This window comes from Vicia villosa, linkage group LG2, assembly GCF_029867415.1.
Source record: "Vicia villosa cultivar HV-30 ecotype Madison, WI linkage group LG2, Vvil1.0, whole genome shotgun sequence".
Classification (NCBI taxonomy): Eukaryota; Viridiplantae; Streptophyta; class Magnoliopsida; order Fabales; family Fabaceae; genus Vicia; species Vicia villosa.
In genome coordinates this window covers 177,154,951-177,176,642 of record NC_081181.1, presented here as the reverse complement: position 1 = coordinate 177,176,642, position 21,692 = coordinate 177,154,951, and the positions used below count along the sequence as shown (strand labels likewise).

The following is a 21,692-nucleotide window of genomic DNA, read 5'->3' as shown; positions in this document are numbered from 1 at the left end:
TATAAGATCCTCTTGAGTTTTTTTCTTGTCCCTTTTTATAAGATACTCTTCAACCTTCAAAGTGCATTAATTTTTTTTTTCTAAACACACCCCTAATTATATCACATCTTTTTCCGCTATCAATAATAAATACACATGAATGAAAATCAATTATTTATCTCTCCTAAGGATAAGTTTGTAAAATTGTACAAATAATCAATAAATTTAATACTCTAATCAACTTTCTTAATTAGCGTAATTTTGTTTATGGGGTCTTATATTTAAGGACGAAAATAGTACAATATAAAATGTATTAATATACAGATGTACATTTGAAATCAGTTACTTAATTGTCAAATGAAAAATAATTATATAAACTTAATTGTATTAAATGATCATGCAAACGAAAAAAAATGACTCATGAGATGAAGAAGGACAAGTTGAAATGAAAATTTAAAATTATGATTTTGTCTTTCAAATCAAGGCAAATTGTTAGACTAAAATAAAATAAAAATTATGCTGATAAATGACCAGTGAGATAAAAAAATTATTCGATGTGATATACAATGTATTTAAATACAAATGTAAAATTTGAAATAATTTATTTAATGGTAAAATGAACAATAATCATAAAAAAACAAAAAAAAACAAAAAAAAACCGTGAAATGGAGAGAGAAAATAATTAATACTTAAAAATAAGGATTTTTCTCTCAAATTTAGATAATAGTACAATATTGTGTTGTTAGTGACACATGAGATAAATAAATTTGTAATTTTATTAAAGTTAAAAAATAAATTATTAGTGATAATAAATAAATAGAGGGAAAAAAATTAGAATTAAAGTGAGAAAGTATGGAGAAAATAAGTGTGAGAGAGATTTGAAATTTTAATCGAGAGAAAATGAATGTATATAATATTTAATTATGATTTAATTGGTGAAAGTTGAAAAATGAATGACACATCTCATGCTGTAATAGAAGATGAAAATGAAAAAAGTAAACATTATTTGATTACTGAAATAAACTTCTCTTAGTGTAAATAATTTGTGGTGAAATGATTAGGGGTGTGCAAAATATTCGATTGTGAGGTACAATTTCACAACCAAATCTAAATCCGTTTTAAATATTCGGATATAATTAAATAGTTATTAACCGGTTTAGTTATTAATGGTTTATTATCCATCATATAATTCAGATATAATAAAATAGTTATTAATCGGTTAAATTATTTTTGGATTCAGTTATAATCCAAAATCTAAAATTAATTCAAATATAAATTTTTTAATTTTCAAAATAAGAAAATATTTTAAAATTGAATTAAAAAAATCGTTTATATAATCATAACCAAATTCATAACTGATTTTGTAATTAGTTTTGATTGAAATGTGGTTATGGCTAGGGGTGGCAAAGCGGGCGGTCCGCCCCGTTTAGGCCCGTACCATGTAAGCCCGTCAAAAAACGGGGCGGGGTGGGGCGGACCTACTTAGGTGTCCGAACTCAAAAGTCAAGCCCGCTCGTTTACTAACGAGTTGGCGGACCGGCCCGCGAATTTTTATTTATTTATTTTATTTTACAATTTGATTTACCACATAATTTACAAAAAATTTAATTATTACCAAAAAGGTCGATAAAATATATTTTTTAACAACGCACAATAAAACTTCAACATGTCTTAAGTCCAAACAGTTCAAAAAATAAAATAAATAAAGATCAATTACAACAAAAAAATAACGAAATAAACTCAACCATAATAAAAAGCATATCAAAATAAATAAATAAAGAATACATATCACTCTAATCCTATTTAAAAACTAACTACTAAAAAATCCAATTAAGAATTTACATAAGACAAATAATTATACAATTACACCGCATAATACATCACGGTGCATAAAATATCCACACCTAACTTTCTCACTGATTACTTAATATAAACTTTTATATTAATCAATTCTTTAATAGTTAAATCCAAAATTTGTCACACTTATAGACTCATCAAATCCCTCATTTTCTTAAAATCAACATCTATTTCTAAAGAAAACATGTGAGCTAATATATTAACAACTTAATAATTATGCATGTTATACAACTGTTCTTTTATTTCAACGTTACAAATATAATTCAATTTGTATGTATAATAATTTAGAATACAATTCAATCAACATAATTCTAAGATAAGAGTATTGTTTTTATAGTTAAAGTTGTTTTAATTCTAAATAAAAAATAATTTTTTTAACAAAAAGCCCTGCGGGCAAAACCCGGTCCGCCCAATCCGGCCTACTTTTTTAGGCGGGTTAGGCGGGACAGGCCAACTTAAGGTACCGAGTCGAAAACGTCAGCCCAACCCACCCAAAATGGTGGGTCAAACGGACTGATGCGGCGGACCTGACCTATTTTGCCACCCCTAGTTATGGTTATAAATCCAAACTATTTAAATGGTTTGAAAATAGATATGGATTGATTTCTAAAAATAACCAATTATTCACACCCTTAAAATCATAATTTAGGAAATTCATGAAATTGAGTTGTAAATAGATAGAATGGTAATTTTTTTTTTGTTTATAAGAAAATTATACACTTCAAGAAATAATTATAAGTGTTTAAGTCATAAAAACAAACTTAAAAAAAAATAGTGATTTGTAACTTTTGAGTGTTGCAAAAAATGGATTTAAAAGATATTTTTCAAAATTTATACTTCAAGAAATAATTATAAGTGTTTAAATCATAAAAACAAACTTAAAAAAAAAAAAAGTGATTTGTAACTTTTGAGTGTTGCTAAAAATGGATTTAAAAGATATTTTTGAAAATTTATACTTCAAGAATTAGTTATAAGTGTTTAAATCATAAAAACAAACTTAAAAATAAAATAAAATAGTGATTTGTAACTTTTGAGTGTTGCTAAAAATGGATTTAAAAGATATTTTTCAAAATTTAATAAGGATGATAACATATAAGATAACCCAACGCCAATCTAAGACTTTCTGAGGCCACAAAGAAGCCAAAACACATGAACACCATAACATAACAATCACTCATGCAAAAAAACTACACTTCCTCTGTTTCATTCTCCATTCCATTCCCACAACAACCTTCATCTCATATCCATTTTCAAAATCCAAAACCCTATAAACCCCAAAATTCTATCAAAATGCGACTCCTCTCAACACCTTCACTCTCTTCTTTCCCTTCTCTCATCCCTCCAACAAACCACTCCATCTCCTCGCTTCAATTTCCACCTCACAAGATTCAAAACCAATTCTCTTCCCGTCGCTGCTGCGTCAGATGCGCCGCCGGCTCCGATAACGGAGACTCCTTTACGGCGAAGTCAGGTTACTTGTTTGAACTGAGTGCCACAGAAGCTGACTCTTTAGCAGACTATAGTATATCGAAAATTGCAGCGATTTATTTCCGGAAGCCTCTTGTTGTCGCTAGACGATTGTTTCAGACTGGAACTGCTTTTGGCAAGTGGTTTGGTTTACGCTATCTCGATGCTCGTTTTGATCGTGCCGATGACATGTTTCAGGTATTGCTTTTGTAGTTTCGCGGTGGAATTCCGAGTCGGAGTTTTTGAACTTCTTTTCTTTTCGTAGCATAGTGGCTTATGTAAAGTGTTATAAGCTATTATTTTCATATAATCTTTAAATATGTGACACTGTTGCTATACTCACTACTATTACTAGTTTGCTATACTTGCTGAATTTATCAAATTTGTAGAAACTTCCTCAAACTTGTATTTTGTTAGTGAGTTTGAAGTCATTGAACTTGCTTTTCCTTTTAATTAATTTAATCACGGTGTTTTCTTTCGTTTTGGTCAGTTTGGTCCATGGAATTACTCCAACAAGAAAGCTTAGGAATGTTTTTGTAATGTTGATGCATTTAGAGACCAAGAAAACTTATGACTATAGTGACATAGTATTAGAGTATCACAAATTTAGAGACCAAAATAACTGTTTCTTCTAAGCGCTAGAAACTTATGTTCACACTTCTATCTTTTTACATTAATAACTACAAGACTTTGGTTAATACAGTGAAAAGTGTAATTCAATGTCTCTCGAAGTGTAAATTAGCTTTTTCTTTTTCTTTTTAAACATTTAAACACCAAGAGTAAAAGTGATAGTGAAAAAAATGATTTCACAAGGAAGTGGAATTTTAAAAGGAGATGATTGTTATTTGAAACATTTGAAGGAAATGTTATTGCTGTTAGCATGACGAGTACCTTTAGAACCTATGAATGAAATGATTTGTTAATATTAGAGAGACGGGCCTTTAGACTTTTGATTTGCAGTTTGAATGAAAAGAAAACAAATTTTTTAAAATTATTTTATCGTTCGGTTTTGCAGGTTAGAGCTGCAGAGCTAAGGAAGATATTGGTGGAACTTGGGCCGGTATGTCATGTTGGTTATTTTATAATATTGTCGAAACTCTATTTCTTAACGAACTGTGGCCTTGAACTAGGTGTTTTTATGATTGAGTAATGGTAATTGGTAGGGTCATTGATGTTATTCCATCTTAGATAAGATATGTCACATAATGGATTGATAAATTTTGTGACTACATATTTAAAGTTGTTGCTAGCTTGTTGGGGTTCGTCCTGACTCATGTCATAGTATTTTTGTTCTAATGAATTTGTTGGGTTTGCTTCCAGTACAGACTAGGTTCATATGAGTTGTAATATACTAACATCTAAATGGGAGCCAAAATTTCATTAATGAGTTTAGATTTTAAAGTAGCAAACCAGCTTAAAATTTTTTCACGCGCAGTTTTGAAGAGATAACAAATTGAATCTCACCATAGTTCCTTCCCTTTTACATTCTTCTATCTTTATTTTTTTTTGGTCTCGTTATAGTTGTATCTTCTTTCTAGCTTGTTGAATAGCTGGGGGGAGCATGGATCATTGTTTTAATTTGCTAGATATTGGTCCTCTACACTAGAAGGTCTTTGGATCATGTCATTTAAACTATGTTTAGTTAAAGCTGATCAATTTGATTTTTTTCTACTCTGGAGCTATCTATTACAAGTCCACATAAGTTACCCTCCTTCCCTGTTCCATTGCCTTCGGTACAAGCCTACAAGTTATTTTCTCTATCCTTGGTTGGATTGGGGCGGGGGATTTTGACGTTTAAAATCAAGAGTCTTTAACAATAGGAAGGACATTATAGATACTGGATTGTGTATATATTAGTTTACTTTCTTAGTGGTTTTTGTTAAATCATCATGCCCATCGACTAAAGTATCTTTTTTTAATTACTGTTGCAAACTACTTTGTTGCAGGCATATATCAAAATTGCTCAGGCTATATCATCTCGTTCCGTAAGTTCTACTTTATCTGTAACAATATTCAATATTATCTCTATCTTCTTTTGTTTTATTATGGTTTTCCTTTCAGCATATGTGAGCCCCCTCCGTAGGAATCCCATTATGAGACATCGGCAACCAAATCTAATTCCATTTGATAAGAACCTATTCACATGGGGAATCCTCCCTAAAATATAGCTATGAAGAGGGAAAAACCAAACTACTTTTTGAATGACAAATGTTAGTCTAGTTAGTATTATTCTGGGGGCGGCGATCAAACCCTGAACCTCCTTCCTCCTTCAACCCAACCACCGAACCAACCTCATCGAGCGTCACATACTACTCGATGTGGGACTTAGGCTCCCCATAATACACAAGTGCCTAGCATTATCAGTTTTCCTTTAGAACACACCATAAGAAGGATAACAGGATAAAAAAGAAAAACTGAAAGTTAATTTTGAATATTTAGAGTTAGACTGCAGTATTTCAAATCTTCTATGCCTTGGATCAAATGTCCTTAACTCCTAAAAATATTTATACTTATTTGCATCTAATCTGGTTGTAAATTGAGTGAGTTTATTCTTCAATCAGTTTTTCCTTTTTGTCATTTGTTTGGATATGAAATTCCAAATCTTTTCCCAATTGTGGTTTAGATGTTCTATGTTGTTTTTGGCCAGCATATGGTTGGGCATACCTGAATATGCTATGCTCAAATGTAAGTATACTAATACTAGTTTTCTGTTGAGGCCATGCAATTTTAATTTTCTGCCACAGTAATTCAGATATACAATTCCAAAAATATTTTCTTGTAGGATTTGATACCACCATCTTATCTAGATGAGCTCTCACTGCTACAAGATCGAATAAGTCCATTCTCCACTGAAGTTGCTTTCAACATGATTGAACAAGAACTTGGTTTACCCTTGGTTGAAATTTTCTCAGAGATTTCACCTGAGCCTGTTGCTGCTGCTTCCCTTGGGCAGGTTCACGCTTTCAGCCTTATATTGGTGTATTTCTATAGCTGATGTTTGCAGAGTTTTGATATGACATGTTTCTATCTTCAATTTAAATTTAATTAATCAAAATTAGAACTTCTGTCTCTGGAGAATAGGTTTATCAAGCTAGGCTTCGCAGAACAGGGCAGGTTGTTGCTGTTAAAGTGCAAAGACCAGGAGTTCAAGCTGCGATTTCCCTTGATATATTAATCTTGCGCTTTATGGCAGGGCTGGCTAGAAGAGCAGGCAAATTGAATACTGATCTTCAGGTGATGCTGCAACTTGCAATGTGAATAAGATTGCTTTTAGACTTTAGAACATGTTAACTCTAAAATGGTTACGGTTTCTGTTGAATTCATGTGTTTTCGGATAAAAAAAGGAGAAGAATAAGAAGAAATATAATTATAGCAAAATATTATTTGATAATTAATTTGAATCAAAAGGCTAAACCCTAACCCCTATTTATAGGTATATAAGACTCCTAATTCTAAATAAATAGGAAAATCTAGAAACCGATCATGATAATAAAAATAATTTGGAAGCTAATCCTACAAGTTAATCTGAGATATTCTTATATTAGTAACTTAGATTTAACTAAGATATTCACATGTAATATCAAAGATACTATATTTTCTTATATTCTAATAGTTACCATCTACTGGAAGACTGGTTGATGTTAATTTTAATCTTAAAGAAATTAGGGGGCATAGTTTATGGATTTAATTTGTATGCATTGTCAATGTATATCTTTTTTACGCATGCATTCAACTGCAACTCATCATGTAGATTATTTTTTGGTCTTAAAAAAATCTAATATTATCATATAGATATTGTGAATATGTTATAGGAACTAAAGTAACAAAGTGACATTGTTGTGCGATTTAACTGAATGCATGTATAAAAAAAATTACATTGTTTGTACACAAAATTAATCTCTTATTTATATTGTCTATATCATTAGCACTCTTATAACATCCATAATTATCTTCTTATCTATCTGTATGTATGCATGTGTATTTATATTCTACAGTTTCCTATCACTTCTTTTTGTTGAGTGTGGCGTTGTATTTATGCAGGCAGTTGTTGATGAGTGGGCATCAAGCCTTTTCCGGGTATGCATTGGTTTTCTTGTATTTTCATCAAAATTAAGCTCTAGAATTTACGTGAATGCATGGTGCAATTATTACGCTGTGATGCTTCCCCACCCTCCTCTAATTTATCAAAAACAAATTGATTACATGGTGCGATATTATGCAAACCATGTGTTTGTTTTCTTGGTATGCATTGCTTTTTTTTTTTTTTTTTACCATAACTGTTTCTATATTATGTGTGATTGCATGGCTCAATTGTTATTAAAGGGAGTAGATTCATCCTAACTCTCAAAGACTATGTTATACTCCCCACATATGTAACTAACCTCCCTCTTCCTGTAACTAACAAACAAAATCAATTGGGAATATCCTCATCCACTAGAAAGTAAGAAACATAATGTAACAAGGTCAAGAGATGAATCAAAATATTGAGTCATGGTATTGGCTACCTTAGAACTTATTTGGCTCGAGTAATTACTTTAGGAAGTTAGATTTGGGGAGTTTACACAAATGCATCGATTTGTGATAATCAAACTACACTACATTTTGCCTGAGATCTAATATTTCATGAGAGAACTAAGTACGTTGTTTGGTTCACAGTTTGTGATTATCCAATCAAACTCATGGTTTTGGATCAATTAAAATTTCTCCATCCACTTAGAGTTTCTGGGGGAATATTGGAGTAATTGTGTGATACTGCATGGTTCGTTATGAATCTCATGCTGAATCGGCATTATAGTTGCAAAGTTTGTTTGTTATTAGTCTAGCGATTAACTTAGATGTGATTAACTGATGCAAATTAGTCTGTTAATTGACTCAGAAATAACAGAGTTCATTTTTATTCAGAGAGTGTCTCCTCTCTTATTCTTACTCAATTTCTTACTTCTCCACTACTAAATTCTTTAAAAAATTGTTTACTGATTTTTGAGAAAATAAGATCTTCAACCAATTAGTTTTATACACGATCTTTCAGAATTAAATATCTTAGAAATTCAAATTGAATACAGGCTTGAATGCAGGAGATGGACTACAATAATGAAGCAAGCAATGGTATCAAGTTCAGGTAAGTGCATGCTATCAATGTTTTGAATTTGAGGTTCTGTGCTTGAACAGTTGAACCTATATGTGAAAAATAGAAATCAGAGTGTTCTGAATGTGCTTGAGTGAGTAAAGCACTCAGCATCCATAATATTTATACACTATATAATTAATTACATATTATGTTTACAAGGAGAAATAAATAATAGTCCAACTTCCTAAATGCATGAATCTAAATATACATGAACCTAAAACTTAAATGCTCTTTTTAATGGAAAACATACAATGTATTTTTTCTATTTCCAACACTCCCCCTCAAGCTGGTGAATAAGTATTCTCCATTCCCAGCTTGGATATAATTCGTTCAAAATTTGAGCAACTCAATCCTTTAGTGAGAATATCCGCAAGTTGCCCATGTGAGGACACATATGGGGTGCAAATCAGCCCACTGTCAAGCTTCTCCTTAATGAAGTGTCTATCAACCTCAATATGCTTAGTTCGATCATGTTGAACTGGATTATGTGCTATACTGATAGCTGACTTATTATCACAGTAGAGCTTCATGGGTCCTTCCCATTTGATTTTCAAATCTTCTAAAATAATTTTAAGCCAAAGTAATTCACAAATGCCTTGTGCCATGGCTCGAAATTCAGCTTCAGCACTAGAACGTGCTACTACATTTTGCTTCTTACTCCTCCAAGTCACAAGATTTCCTCCAAGAAAGGTGCAATACCCTGTAGTGGATCTTCTATCAACAATTGATCCTGCATAGTCTGCATCAGTGTAGGCCTCAAGTGTTGTATTTCCATTTCTTTTGAACAAAATTCCTCTTCCTGGAGTTCCCTTGAGATACTGCAGGATTCTATGAACTGCTTGTAAATGGATCTCTTTAGGACAGTGCATGAACTGACTAACCATACTTACAGCATATGCAATATCAGGTCTAGTGTGAGACAAGTAAATTAATCTCCCAACTAGACATTGATACATTTCTTTATCTACTGCAACATCTTCTTCTGTATTACCCAATTTAAGATTTGGATCCATAGGAACGCTCGCTGGTTTACATGCTGTTTTTCCTGTCTCTTTGAGTAAATCTGTAATGTATTTTTGTTGTGATATAAAAATGCCTTTTCGGGAATGTGCCACCTCGATTCCCAAGAAGTACTTCAGCTTTCCAAGAGCTTTTATTTCAAACTCCTTAGCCAAACAATGACTCAAGATCTGTTGCTCCTTCCAATCATCTCCAGTCATTATAATGTCATCCACATATACTAACAAAACTGTTACTCCCCCTTGTGGCGAGTGTTTGATGAACAAGGTGTGATCCCCTTGACTTTGCTTGTACCCCAAGGATGTCATAACCTTAGTGAATCTTCCAAACCATGCTCGAGGTGATTGCTTTAGGCCATATAACGCTTTTTTCAACCTGCAAACTGTATTGTCAGACACATTTTTTTCATACCCCGGTGGTACCTGCATATAAATCTCCTCCTCAAGTTCCCCATGTAGGAAAGCATTCTTCACATCAAATTGTTGTAAATTCCAACCATAATTGGCAGCAAGTGACAAAATTACTCTCACTGTATTCATCTTCGCAACCGGTGCAAATGTTTCTGAGTAGTCAATTCCATAGGTTTGTGTAAACCCTTTGGCAACCAACCTGGCTTTATATCTCTCGATTGATCCATCAGCCTTATATTTTACCGTGTACACCCATTTGCATCCAACTGGCCTCTTTCCTTCTGGTAAAGTCACTATCTCCCACGTTCGATTCTTCTTCAGTGCGTCCATCTCAATATTCATGGCTTGCTTCCATTTTTCATCAGACAATGCCTCAGAAACATTAGTAGGTATGGAAGTAGCGTTAAGGTTTGTAAGGAAGGCTCTATGGGTAGGTGAGAATTTTTGAAAAGAAAGATAGTTTGAAAGGGGATATAAAGGCTGTTTGGTGCATTTTCTGGTACCTTTCCTAATAGCAATTGGAAGGTCTAGGTCATCATCTGTTGTTTGGGTCATAATTTTATCCTGCAATTCAGAAGAATTAATTACCTCATTTGAAGGAGTCGAGTCAGGCTCTTGAACTTGTGTCGATTCAGGAACGGCCTTTGACTTTCTCATGTAAACCAGATTCTTTCCATATCTCACATCCACTTCAGGTTCACGTTCAACTACTGGTATATTTGATTGATTTGACTCAACTCCCAATTCTTCAGGCTCAGATGGGTTTGGTACAAGTGTGTTTAACTCAAGACCAGAAAGATCGGGTCTATTTGACTCGAAACTGGAAGAATTAGGTGGATTTGACTCGAGACCAGAGAGATTGAGTGTATTTGAGTCATGACCAGATGTATTTGACTTAATACTAGACAAATTGAGTGTATTTGACTCGAGACCAGAAAGATCAAGACTTTCAAGCTTATCTTCCTTAAAACTCTCCCCCTGAAGATAAGGTTGAGTGAAGTACGGTTCCTCTTCATGGAAGGTTACATCCCGCGACACAAAGAATCTTTTAGATGGAGGATGAAAACACTTATATCCCTTTTGAGTAGAGGAATAACCGACAAAAACACATCTTAGGGCTCTAGGATCGAGTTTTTTCCTGTCTTGACTATGCACATGCACAAATGAGACACACCCAAAGATTCGAGGTTTGAGATTACTACTTGTTGACAAATTTGGATAGAAGGAAGAAAGAACATCCATAGGACTCTTGAACCCTAATACTCTAGAGGGTAATCGATTAATAAGATATGTGCTAGTGAGAACGGCCTCCCCCCATAAATATTTGGGAACATTTTTATGAAACAATAGTGCTCGGGTTTGGTCTAATAGATGCCCATTTTTTCTTTCTGCGATTCCATTTTGTTGTGGTGTTTTAACACAAGAAGACTCATGGACAACTCCCTCTTTTTGACAGAAAGAAATAAGAACATGATTGAAGTACTCTTTTCCATTATCAGACCTAAGTCTTTTAATGTTTACTCCAAATTGATTTTTAATCATGTAGAAAAACTTTGGAAAAACAGTACTGACGTCAGACTTGTTTTGGAGTAAAAATACCCAAGTAACCCGGGTACAATCATCTATAAAAGTCACAAACCACCTAGCACCTGTTACATTTGGATTAGTAGAGGGACCCCAAACATCTGAATGAATAAGATAGAAAGGGGAAAGACTTCTTTTGTTGTTTAATGGAAATGGTAGACGCTTATGTTTAGCAAACTCGCACACATCACAATGAAGACTTTCAATATCTACCTTATTGAATAAAGACGGAAACAAAACTTTAATGACTCCAAAAGAAGGATGACCTAATCGACAATGAAAAAGAAAGATTTTTTCCTTTTTGGAGAGTATTGACTCTGACATAAATGAGTGAGACAAGTGGACATTTGTACAGTGACCTGGTTCTTCAAGATAGTAAAGGCCATTCCTTTCTCTAGCACGTCCAATCGTCTTTCCCGAGTCCTTATCCTGAAATATACAACAATCATTAAAAAAAAGTCACACTACAGGATAAATCATTTGTAAGTTTTTGTATGGAGACAAGGTTCATGGATAGCTTCGGAACATGGAGAACCCTTTTTAAGGTTATAGAGTGATTTATTTGAATATCTCCAAAGCCAGCTACAGTTACAAGAGTACCATCAGCAGTAGAAATTTTTTTATTACTGGGACAAGGGGAATATGTGGAGAACTGTTTTGAAGAGGGTGTCATGTGGTCTGTGGCTCCTGAATCTAATATCCAAAATAAATGAGAAGGCGTTTCTGAGACATGAAATCCAAATGAGAGTGGAAGCTTACCAGAATACGCCACACTACAATTACTTGATGATTTTTCCATACCAGAAAATGCAGGGACAGTGGCTGGAACAGTGCAGACAGCGGCTGAAACTTGCAAACAGTGGCTGGAACTTGCAAACAGTGGCTGGAACTTGCAGACAGAGGCTGAAACTTGCAAACAGTGGCTGGAACTTGCAAACAGTGGCTGGAACTTGCAGACAGTTGCTGGAACTGTGCAGACAGCGGCTGGAACGGTGTAAACAGCGGCTGAAAAATGTGCAGAGTTGTACCAACGGCTGCAGAAAACTGTATGAAACAGTACGGACGGCTTCCAGAAAAGTATAGATAGCGTTTAATTGAAAAAACTTGACAGCACGTGTTGCCCAGTCAAGATTTAAGGGTTCTGACAGCATAAAAATGCCCGGTCAGATTTCTAAATACTGATATTAGCGGAAGTAGAGTCCCCTAGATTAGGAGCTCTGATGCCATGTGAAAAATAGAAATCAGAGTGTTCTGAATGTGCTTGAGTGAGTAAAGCACTCAGCATCCATAATATTTATACACTATATAATTAATTACATATTATGTTTACAAGGAGAAATAAATAATAGTCCAACTTCCTAAATGCATGAATCTAAATATACATGAACCTAAAACTTAAATGCTCTTTTTAATGGAAAACATACAATGTATTTTTTCTATTTCCAACACTATATATAACTATTTACCCTTAATTCATTTAGTGCTAATAAAATTATTTAATGCATGCTTTTGGTTTTTGTAAAGATACAAACGAGAAAGCATGCTTAATTATATCTTAGTTTCCTAAAACATTCATAGTTTGGAGACGAAAATACAAAGCCAAAAAGACTAAGTATTGGGGAGGGAGGGAGTAACTAACTAGTAATTGAATTTAGAACATATTTACTACAAGTTTTATTAGTACTGAGACTGACTGGAATTGCCATGGCAGCAACTACTCTTGTACTCCCTCTTTTAATTTCTCTTTCCTATGTAACTAATGAAGGACATTATTGTAAAGTCATACATAATTTGTCTTTCTCAGACAAAATTAATTAGGTTTCTTAATTTGTGTGAAATACCCAAAATGTCTTATAATTTGGGACGAAGGGAGTATAATTGAAAATGTGAAAGATGTCTTATAAAAAGAGAGAAAATGCACACGAGTGTTATATTTAAAGACAAAAGTAGTAATTCATAAGAGCCCTTTCCTAGAGATTCATGTTTGGTTTATCATACTTTCATTTAGCATGACATAACATGTTGTGAATGCATTATTATTTGTTATATGTGGGCAGGAACTTATATGGCTCTATACAAGATGTGGTGGTTCCTTTGATGTACACTGAGTACACAACTCGCAAGGTCCTTGTTATGGAATGGATTGAGGTATTATACCATTTACTGTTTGATTAGTGTATTTTTGGAAGGATGGTTCAATGCATGTATAGAATAGATTCAATACCCTAGATAAGTTTTATGCATATCCCAGTGTCAGTATTGAGATGGACAACTCTGGAATTGTTAGAAAATATCCCAAATATCCTCTTCTGTAATGACCTGAGCTAGAATACTTTTTACTTCCTACATAGGACCATTATATCTTACATTTTTATTTTGTTGCCTGTTAAAAAATTATGACTTCTACTGACACTAGTTTGCTACTGTTGCTATTGTAGGGGAGAAAATTGTCAGAAGTGAAGGATCTCTACCTGATTGAGGTCATCTACAAATTACTCCCTTTGTTTGAAAATGACTGTCATTTAATGTTTTTGCATACAGATTAAGGAATATAATAATATTGTCATAAGAGATTGCACTTTTACTAAATTAACCTTATTAATGTATTAGAAGTGGTGTACAAAGTAATAATGACAATTGGAAAAATAACAATTATTACTATATTGAAAAGCGAAAATGACATTCATTTTGAAACAAATTTTATTTGCTAAAACGACAGTCATTGTGAAACAGAGGGAGTAGTTGCAAACAAGTTATTCTAAATTTTAATCTGTACAATTCTTAGTTTTTGCATAATGGGGCCTGATCTTATTTTGTATTTCCTGATGCTGACTAGGTGGGGGTTTACTGCTCATTCAATCAACTTCTTGAGTGTGGGTTCTATCATGCAGACCCACACCCTGGAAATCTTCTTCGGACATCTGATGGCAAACTAGCGTATTTAGGTAATTGAAGAGTGAAAATTTGATATTCCAAGTTCTTTAGGTTCGCAAACATGTTTTATCGTAGTATCCTTGGCATCTATCCTTTTGGCTTTAATTTGATGTTTTCACAAATTTGCCTTGTTTTGAGGATTTAATGATTGAGATTAAGTTGAACTCTAGGAATAGCTTGATCATTTCTTGGTATGTGGTGGTACTTGATAGCATTAATACAGATGAGCGTTGATAATTTTTTGAAGTGTTCACACTTATTTTTTCTCTTGATTTTTATAATTAATATTATGCGTTGCTCTAGTTTGGACACAAATAAACGTCTGTTTGTGCCCTATAGTGTGACAATTTTCTTATCGAACAACTATTTAGGGATTTTAATGTGCACTGGGAGGTAATGATATTTGTAAAAATAAATTAAGTGTAAAAATATTATATGATCATCTGTCATGTTATTCTATCATATTTTTTAAAATCTTAAATATATACCAGCATATAGACGTAGCCCTCCAAAGTCCTCCCTTAAAAAACACACACCCTTAAGTAATGCCTATTTTAAAAGAGCATTTGATTTGATATGTGGAGAGATTGGGAAGCTATGTTAATGCAGTAGGGAAACGAAAAATGTGCATGCAGGGAAGAATTATGTTACTATCTAGCTTTGATATTGAGTACTCAATATGTTAAAATACATTTGGTAGCCTAATTTATGTCTGATTTGTTTTATTTTAATTTTATTTACTCTGTTTTATTTTAGTTTTATTTACTGATAATATGTATGTCTAGACTCTAGAAGATCTAAGGAGCTAAAAATATATCAATAACATATATATATTTTAAAATTCCTCCTACTTTTGGGCCAGATTTTGGCATGACTGGTGAATTCAAACAAGAATTGCGTGATGGATTCATTGAAGCTTGTCTACATCTTGTTAATCGTGATTTTGATGCATTGGCTACGGACTTTGTTACTCTTGGGTATTTATGTTTATTTTTGTTCAATTTTAAGTTATCAAATTCAAATGTTTTTATAAGATTTGGCTGCTTGTATTTTTATCAGGCTACTTCCACCAACTGCAGAGAAAGAAGCTGTTACAAAGGCTTTGACAGGTTTTTACTTTTTGCTGTTTAGGTGAATTCCAAAATACAGTTTTTGAAATGCATACTCCCGTTTAGTTGTTAGAATTATATGCTGCAGTTAAGATTCCCTTTTTCTTGAGGTTATCTGTTCATTCTTTGGCCTACATTCCCTCCATGTAGGTGTCTTCCAAAATGCTGTTTCCAAAGGAGTTCGTAATATCAGCTTTGGAGACCTGCTGGGAAACTTAGGAATAACAATGTAAGCTCTTCTCTGATGCATTAAATATATAACGGTAGAACCTACAAAATATTTGAAAGTTCTTTCAACAAGGTCAGTTTATCCTACATACCAGTCCAACCTCTTTGCTTATTAGAGAAACTAATTCTGGAAAAAGCCATAGGCAACACAATCATTTCTTATTTATTATATTTCTATTCATACATTGACAACAGATCTCCTGCTATATATCCGATGTTTGTCAGTGAGATAGGGGAAATCACTGTTTGTATGAATAACAGTAAATTCATTGCTAATCTAGAATAATCATGGCCAGACTGCATTTTGGATAACTAAGGTCAAATTTTATATGGGATAACAATACCAAAATTACATTTGGGATAGCCAGATCCATACCTCATATGAGATTATAGGAAGCAGTTAAAGGACACAACATTGAGATGAACTGACTCAGCTTGCGGAAGTTGTAAATTAAAAAAAAATTAAATAATGAGAAAACCTGGGAGACAAGATAGGGCATAGAGGATGGTAATACTTTGGTTCCACGCCGAAAAAAGTTTTTAGATGAGGATCAAGGGAACAGAAACTATAAAAACATCAAATTGTGATCACAGTTTAATATTATATACAAAGGACTAAATGCCAACTCTTATTTATACTAATAATTGATTCATATTAATTAAAATAAGGAAGCTGATCATGAGATATAAAGAAATATGGAACATCCTAAGAGAAATTTTAAGGTGTTCTAAATTACTCTAAGATACAGCACAAGTATTATGAGATATTTTTCATATATTTAACATGCATCAAACTTTGACGATGAACTTGATGATTTCAACAAAATATTCTATGTATCAATTTTTTTTTTGACATGCACCAAAAGACCAACAATGTGTTTAATGAAACCGAGTTGTAATTGAGCAGGTTTTTCCACCTGTACCCTTACAAGAACCAAACACATGCATTGAATGAATTTTAGTTTTATTAAATGAATTACGGTTAAGTAGGTCTATACTTGTCTAAATTTATTATATTTTAATATGTCCGCCGAAACCTTAAAGGACAAAAGATCAAGGACAGAGGAAGTAGCATATTCTTTATTCTCTGCTTTTTTGTCTTCCAGATGTTAGTCATCTCATTGTTTGTATTTTGCTTTGACATAATATGTATACTCTTTTTCTTACATTTTTTAGGTACAAATTCAAATTTAGGATACCTTCATACTTCTCACTTGTCATCCGAAGGTAGAGCTTTCCATACAAGGCTTAAATTTGCGTCTTCTATAAAATCCTGAACAAAATATTATGTATGTAGCCTTGCTGTACTGGAGGGAATTGCAATTGGATTTAACCCAGACTACAAAGTCTTGGGTAGTACTTATCCTTGGATTGCCAGAAAAGTGCTTACTGACAGCTCCCCTCAGCTTAAATCTTCTCTGATGAATCTTCTTTATAAGGTAAACATAGGAGACCCTGGATTTGGAATCTTTACCAGTGCATGCAATCTTGATTCTTGTAGCTATTTTTCTTTTCTATCTACTTTTTCCTTATTGTCTTGTCACATATAATTATGTTGCAACACTTTTTTAATGTTTTTCACTTAATTTTGATGACGTACCTCTTTGTTAGGATGGTGTTTTCGAAATAGACCGACTTGAGTCTTTGCTGACAGAGGTAAAATTTTATGATTTTCTCTTTCTTCATATCGACTTGAGTATTTTCTTCTTTTTAGTAAATTTTCTCTCTCTTCTTTTTTCTTTTTACTATTTGAAAAAATCAATAATTTATCAACCTACTATGGGTTTCTTTCTCTAGCTGGAATTTCATTTATTTACTGGGATATCTAAACAAAATACTCGGTTGGTGCTGTTGGTATTTTGATTGAAATCTGCTAAACTAAGCACTATGCCAATTGTAGAATCACTCTTAATGAACAATTTAGGGGGATATTAAGTCCAAAAGAATCATTGAAATGCTTTAAGCTACCTGTGCAATATGGCATGAATTAATCTTTTTAATTTCCTTCCCACTAAATTCAGTTTTTTGCAAAGTTTCTTTAAAATCCTGTCCTAATTAGGTTTCATGATAGTCTCTCCGTGCCAAAACAGATAAGACTTTAGTAAAGCTACCATCTGAAGGCGCCGATTCAAAAATGGTTATGAAGGAAATCCTTTCTTTCACACTAACAGAAAAGGTACATATTGCCATTACCAATTTACATGTTATTTTGCAACTGTTTTTAACTTTTCCTTCCTAACATGCCTTTGGTGATAATCTTTGCAGGGTGAATTTGTGAGGAAAATAATTGTTCAAGAATTTGCCAAGGTATGTATTTTCATAGTTGCTTATTAAATTTACAATAGTAGTGAGGAATATGGAAAATGGATTTTTTGATGTTTTTATTATAAAAATTGATAGACTATATTTAATTATACTCTCAGCATGACCTTTTCTAGCTCCGAAATCTTGCATTGCATTAGTTATTATAGATACATAATACTAATACACTACTAATAATGTCCCTATCACGGCGGCACTTTGTATATGTTCATGAATGGACATGATAAAATTTAGCTACAGCATTGAACTTATTTTTTGTTGACCATTGTCGTATTTCTCTGCAATTGCTTTGCTGTTAGTCTAATATCAGTGTTGTCATAAATTTACTACTATCCCAAAAGCTTAAGATTTTAGGCGAAGGCCCATAAATAATTTTAAATTGTTTTTCTAACACATAAGAGCTCTTCAGGCCAGAAAGTATTGAACATTAAACCACCAGTAGTAGAGGCTCTAATACCCTGTCATCGAACAACTATGTCAATAGCTTAAGTTGTTGTATAAAAACACATGAATTATTTTTAATAGTATTCTAAGAGTATCTTTTCTAAATTATAGAAAGGAGACAATAATAATGACTTGATGCAATGAGGTTTTGCACAAGCACTTCTAGTAAAAGCAAATTTGAAATCATCTTACACTGACTGCAAGTGCTCTTAAATGGTAGTTTCTCATCTAAGTGATTTTCAATTGTATATCTAACCTAAGCCCCCTTACATATGAACTCTCCGGGCTTTAAGTCTGAACAATGCACAAGTCCACCTGTCACATGCTGAAATTCAGTTTTCTTATTAGAAGAACGGGGCTAGTAAGGATTTAACTCTATACCACTCTAGTCGTAGAGGCTCTAGTGTCAGGAACATCTATGCCCATAGACGACAACAACAACAACCAAGCTTTATTCCACTAAGTGGGATTGGCTACATGGATCAACCCACGCCATAATATTCTATTAAAAATCATGTTTCTATCCAACTCGTTAATCTCGAGGTCTTTTCTAATAGATTCTCTTATAGTTTTTCTAGATCTTCCTCTACTTCCAGTTGTTTGACTACCCCTCATCTGATATACTCTCCTTACTACAGAATCCACACAGGTCTTCTCTCTACATGCCCAAACCACCTAAGCCTATTTTCTATCATCTTTTCTACAAAGGGTGCTACCCCAACTCTCTCTCCAATGTTGTTTCTAATCTTATCATATGTCTAGTCTTACCACACATTCAACACAACATTCTCATCTATGTCCATAGACACATGAGTGATTTTTAATTATATTTCTATCAAGTATCTTGTCTTAGTTATTGATAGAAAACAATAATAATGACCTGGTCAGTAAAAATCAGTATGGATTAACTTTTCAACAAGCACTTTTAGAAAGAAAAACTAAGTTGAAATGATATTTTTAATTGCTTTAGTTTCTTGCATAAGCCAAAATCTGTATCTGAACCTTAATATTTTCCTCAGATCCCTAGCCTAACTTAACTACAAGTATAAACCAATATCAACTTTCTGAAGTTTAGAAAAAAATATTTTACTCAGTTGAGTAAAGCTATTCCATATTGGGTCTTTGTCTTGTTTTTGACTCCTCATGCATTCTAGTCCTAAGTAAACTATTAGGACTATCTTTATTTTATGTTTTAGAAGATATTAGTTTAATCTTTTTCCTTCATTAGATCCTTCTTCATTTCTAGTTTTGCCCCCTCTGTCTGTTAAAATTTTGTTTCAATCCAAATGTAGGGTTTAGATGCATTTGGGCTAGCTACCTTGGAAACAGCTGCTGCAAGAGTTCCTTTCAGTACTTTGTTTTTTCCGTCTTTATTGAGTGAAGAAGATTTAGTCAACTTAAGGACCTTCCAACGTCTTATGCTGTTACTTTCAGGGGCCCGAAGAAAAGAAGACTTCAATACAGTAAGATTAGTAGTTTACTTATATTTTTGTATCATTATGGATTTTTCTTTTTTAAGGCCACTATAAATCGTGATCTGATGTACTTTAACCTATAAAACAAGAACATCAGTGTTTCTCACTGAGCTTCATACAGTATACTGAAGCTAAAGAATAATGTACCCAAACAAAGTACAAAGCCAAAAACTGCTTCAAATTAAAATTTTGAATACACGTCCATTATATTGATAATGTAAACTTCTAAAGCTTCAAGGAAAATTACAGTAAAAAATTCAGGGAAGTCATGTTTATTGTTGATGAATGAGTTCACAGTGACCACTTTGCAGAACTATCTGGAAATCAATAGATTTCACTATATATGTCTTGTGTAGCGTAGAGGTGCTACGCTTAACCCCACTGGACTGTGTTTTCAAGTGGCAGATATAATGGCCAAATAGTGGCTGCTATAGTGCAGCTTCTGAAAAACCTAAATACGCCCTCAACTATAATCACCCCCTTTGTTTTTATGAACTTTTTGGTCATTTTACCTTCAAATTTAGTTGTTTTATATTAGGTTAAAAAATCATTCATTTAACATTCATTAGATCAATTGAAAAGTATGTTCAAAAGACTACTTAGTAAGCATTTCTCATGTTTGAAACTACATGTCACTTCTTTCTTTTAGAATGAAGTAAACCCCCCTATGGCATGAAAAAAAAGAACTTCTAAAATATTGTATATAAAATGTCTTACCTTGTACTCTGTCAAAACACTTGAGAAAAATCTGTTTATGTTATCATATTATGTGGAAGGAGTGTACATATATATACACACGAGTCTCCTAGTCTATCCCAATCGTTAGGGAAAGAATCAACTAAGAAGGAAAACTAAATATAAATATAACCAAGACATCATAAGCGTTTAACTTATCTTTTTACATGGACAACTGGACTGAGAAGGTTGGGAAAAGGAAACTAATTACACTGCAACAATCCTCCTATTAAGAAACATTATACCCTCTTTCACCACCAATATTCAGAACGCTTAGAAGTGATGCCTATTACACATTTTCTTTTTGGATTCTCCATTGCAGTATGTGGAAAGTTTATACCCTTATATTCAAGTCAGCATTCCAATAATGAATAATAAATATATGAAACTTTTAAATGATAAATGATCGATGATTTTAATTTGCTTATCACTAATTAGAAGTACTTCTTGTCAATGTCATATAGATGGAGAGAAAGGCTAGTCCTGACCAGAATCAAATACTGTACACAGAGGACCTGTCGCTAGTTTTAAACCAATTTGGTTCCATTCAAGACATTCTTCCTGTTCTTTCCATCATTAGTGAGGTAAATATAACCATTTGTATAATATTTACAATATGTAGCCACTGAACCATTATCAGTAACGCAGAGTTCTAACTCAAGCAATTTCACATCTTGATATTCTTTATTACTGCTGATGGATAATATGTAAATTTCAGCTCCCACCAGAATCCCAGCAGCAATTACTTCAATTGCCAGCCAACTTGATTCGACAGTTAATATCCCGCGCTTCTGCAAGAACTATTAGGAAAGTGTTTTTGTGATATGGATTATGGAAGTACAGGAGCAGGTGATATTATTTTTTGCTTCTCACCTAGGTGATTGCAAAAACATTGCGGAATTGTGACTTGAATTTGCATGGCATATGCCATAATGATTGATTTATGATTTCCCTTCAATTTCATATTTTCTTAAATTAATTTAGCTGTAAGTTATTGTAC

General features: G+C 33.1%; 1 protein-coding gene across 1 annotated transcript; it reads left to right on the top strand.

Moving 5' to 3' along the window:
• The first annotated feature begins 2,955 nt into the window (after positions 1–2,955).
• On the top strand, positions 2,956–21,671 carry LOC131653074 (uncharacterized aarF domain-containing protein kinase At1g71810, chloroplastic-like). Its single transcript, XM_058923115.1, has 21 exons — positions 2,956–3,501; positions 4,319–4,363; positions 5,250–5,288; positions 6,086–6,256; positions 6,385–6,537; positions 7,345–7,380; positions 8,379–8,422; positions 13,503–13,593; positions 13,884–13,925; positions 14,282–14,390; positions 15,242–15,356; positions 15,439–15,488; positions 15,639–15,717; positions 16,893–16,943; positions 17,014–17,155; positions 17,328–17,372; positions 17,788–17,892; positions 17,982–18,023; positions 19,775–19,945; positions 21,157–21,276; positions 21,411–21,671. Exons 1-21 carry the CDS (start codon positions 3,013–3,015, stop codon positions 21,513–21,515), a joined length of 2,244 nt encoding a protein of 747 aa, XP_058779098.1. The 5' UTR covers positions 2,956–3,012; the 3' UTR covers positions 21,516–21,671.
• The last annotated feature ends 21 nt before the right edge of the window (positions 21,672–21,692 follow it).

Bases quoted from the DNA above. Each gene is read 5' to 3' on its own strand.
- LOC131653074 (XM_058923115.1), top strand. From the start codon at position 3,013: ATGCAAAAAAACTACACTTCCTCTGTTTCATTCTCCATTCCATTCCCA. The intron at 3,502-4,318 runs GTATTGCTTTTG...TCGGTTTTGCAG, and splicing joins GTGCCGATGACATGTTTCAG to GTTAGAGCTGCAGAGCTAAG. The intron at 17,156-17,327 runs GTAAACATAGGA...CCTCTTTGTTAG, and splicing joins TGATGAATCTTCTTTATAAG to GATGGTGTTTTCGAAATAGA.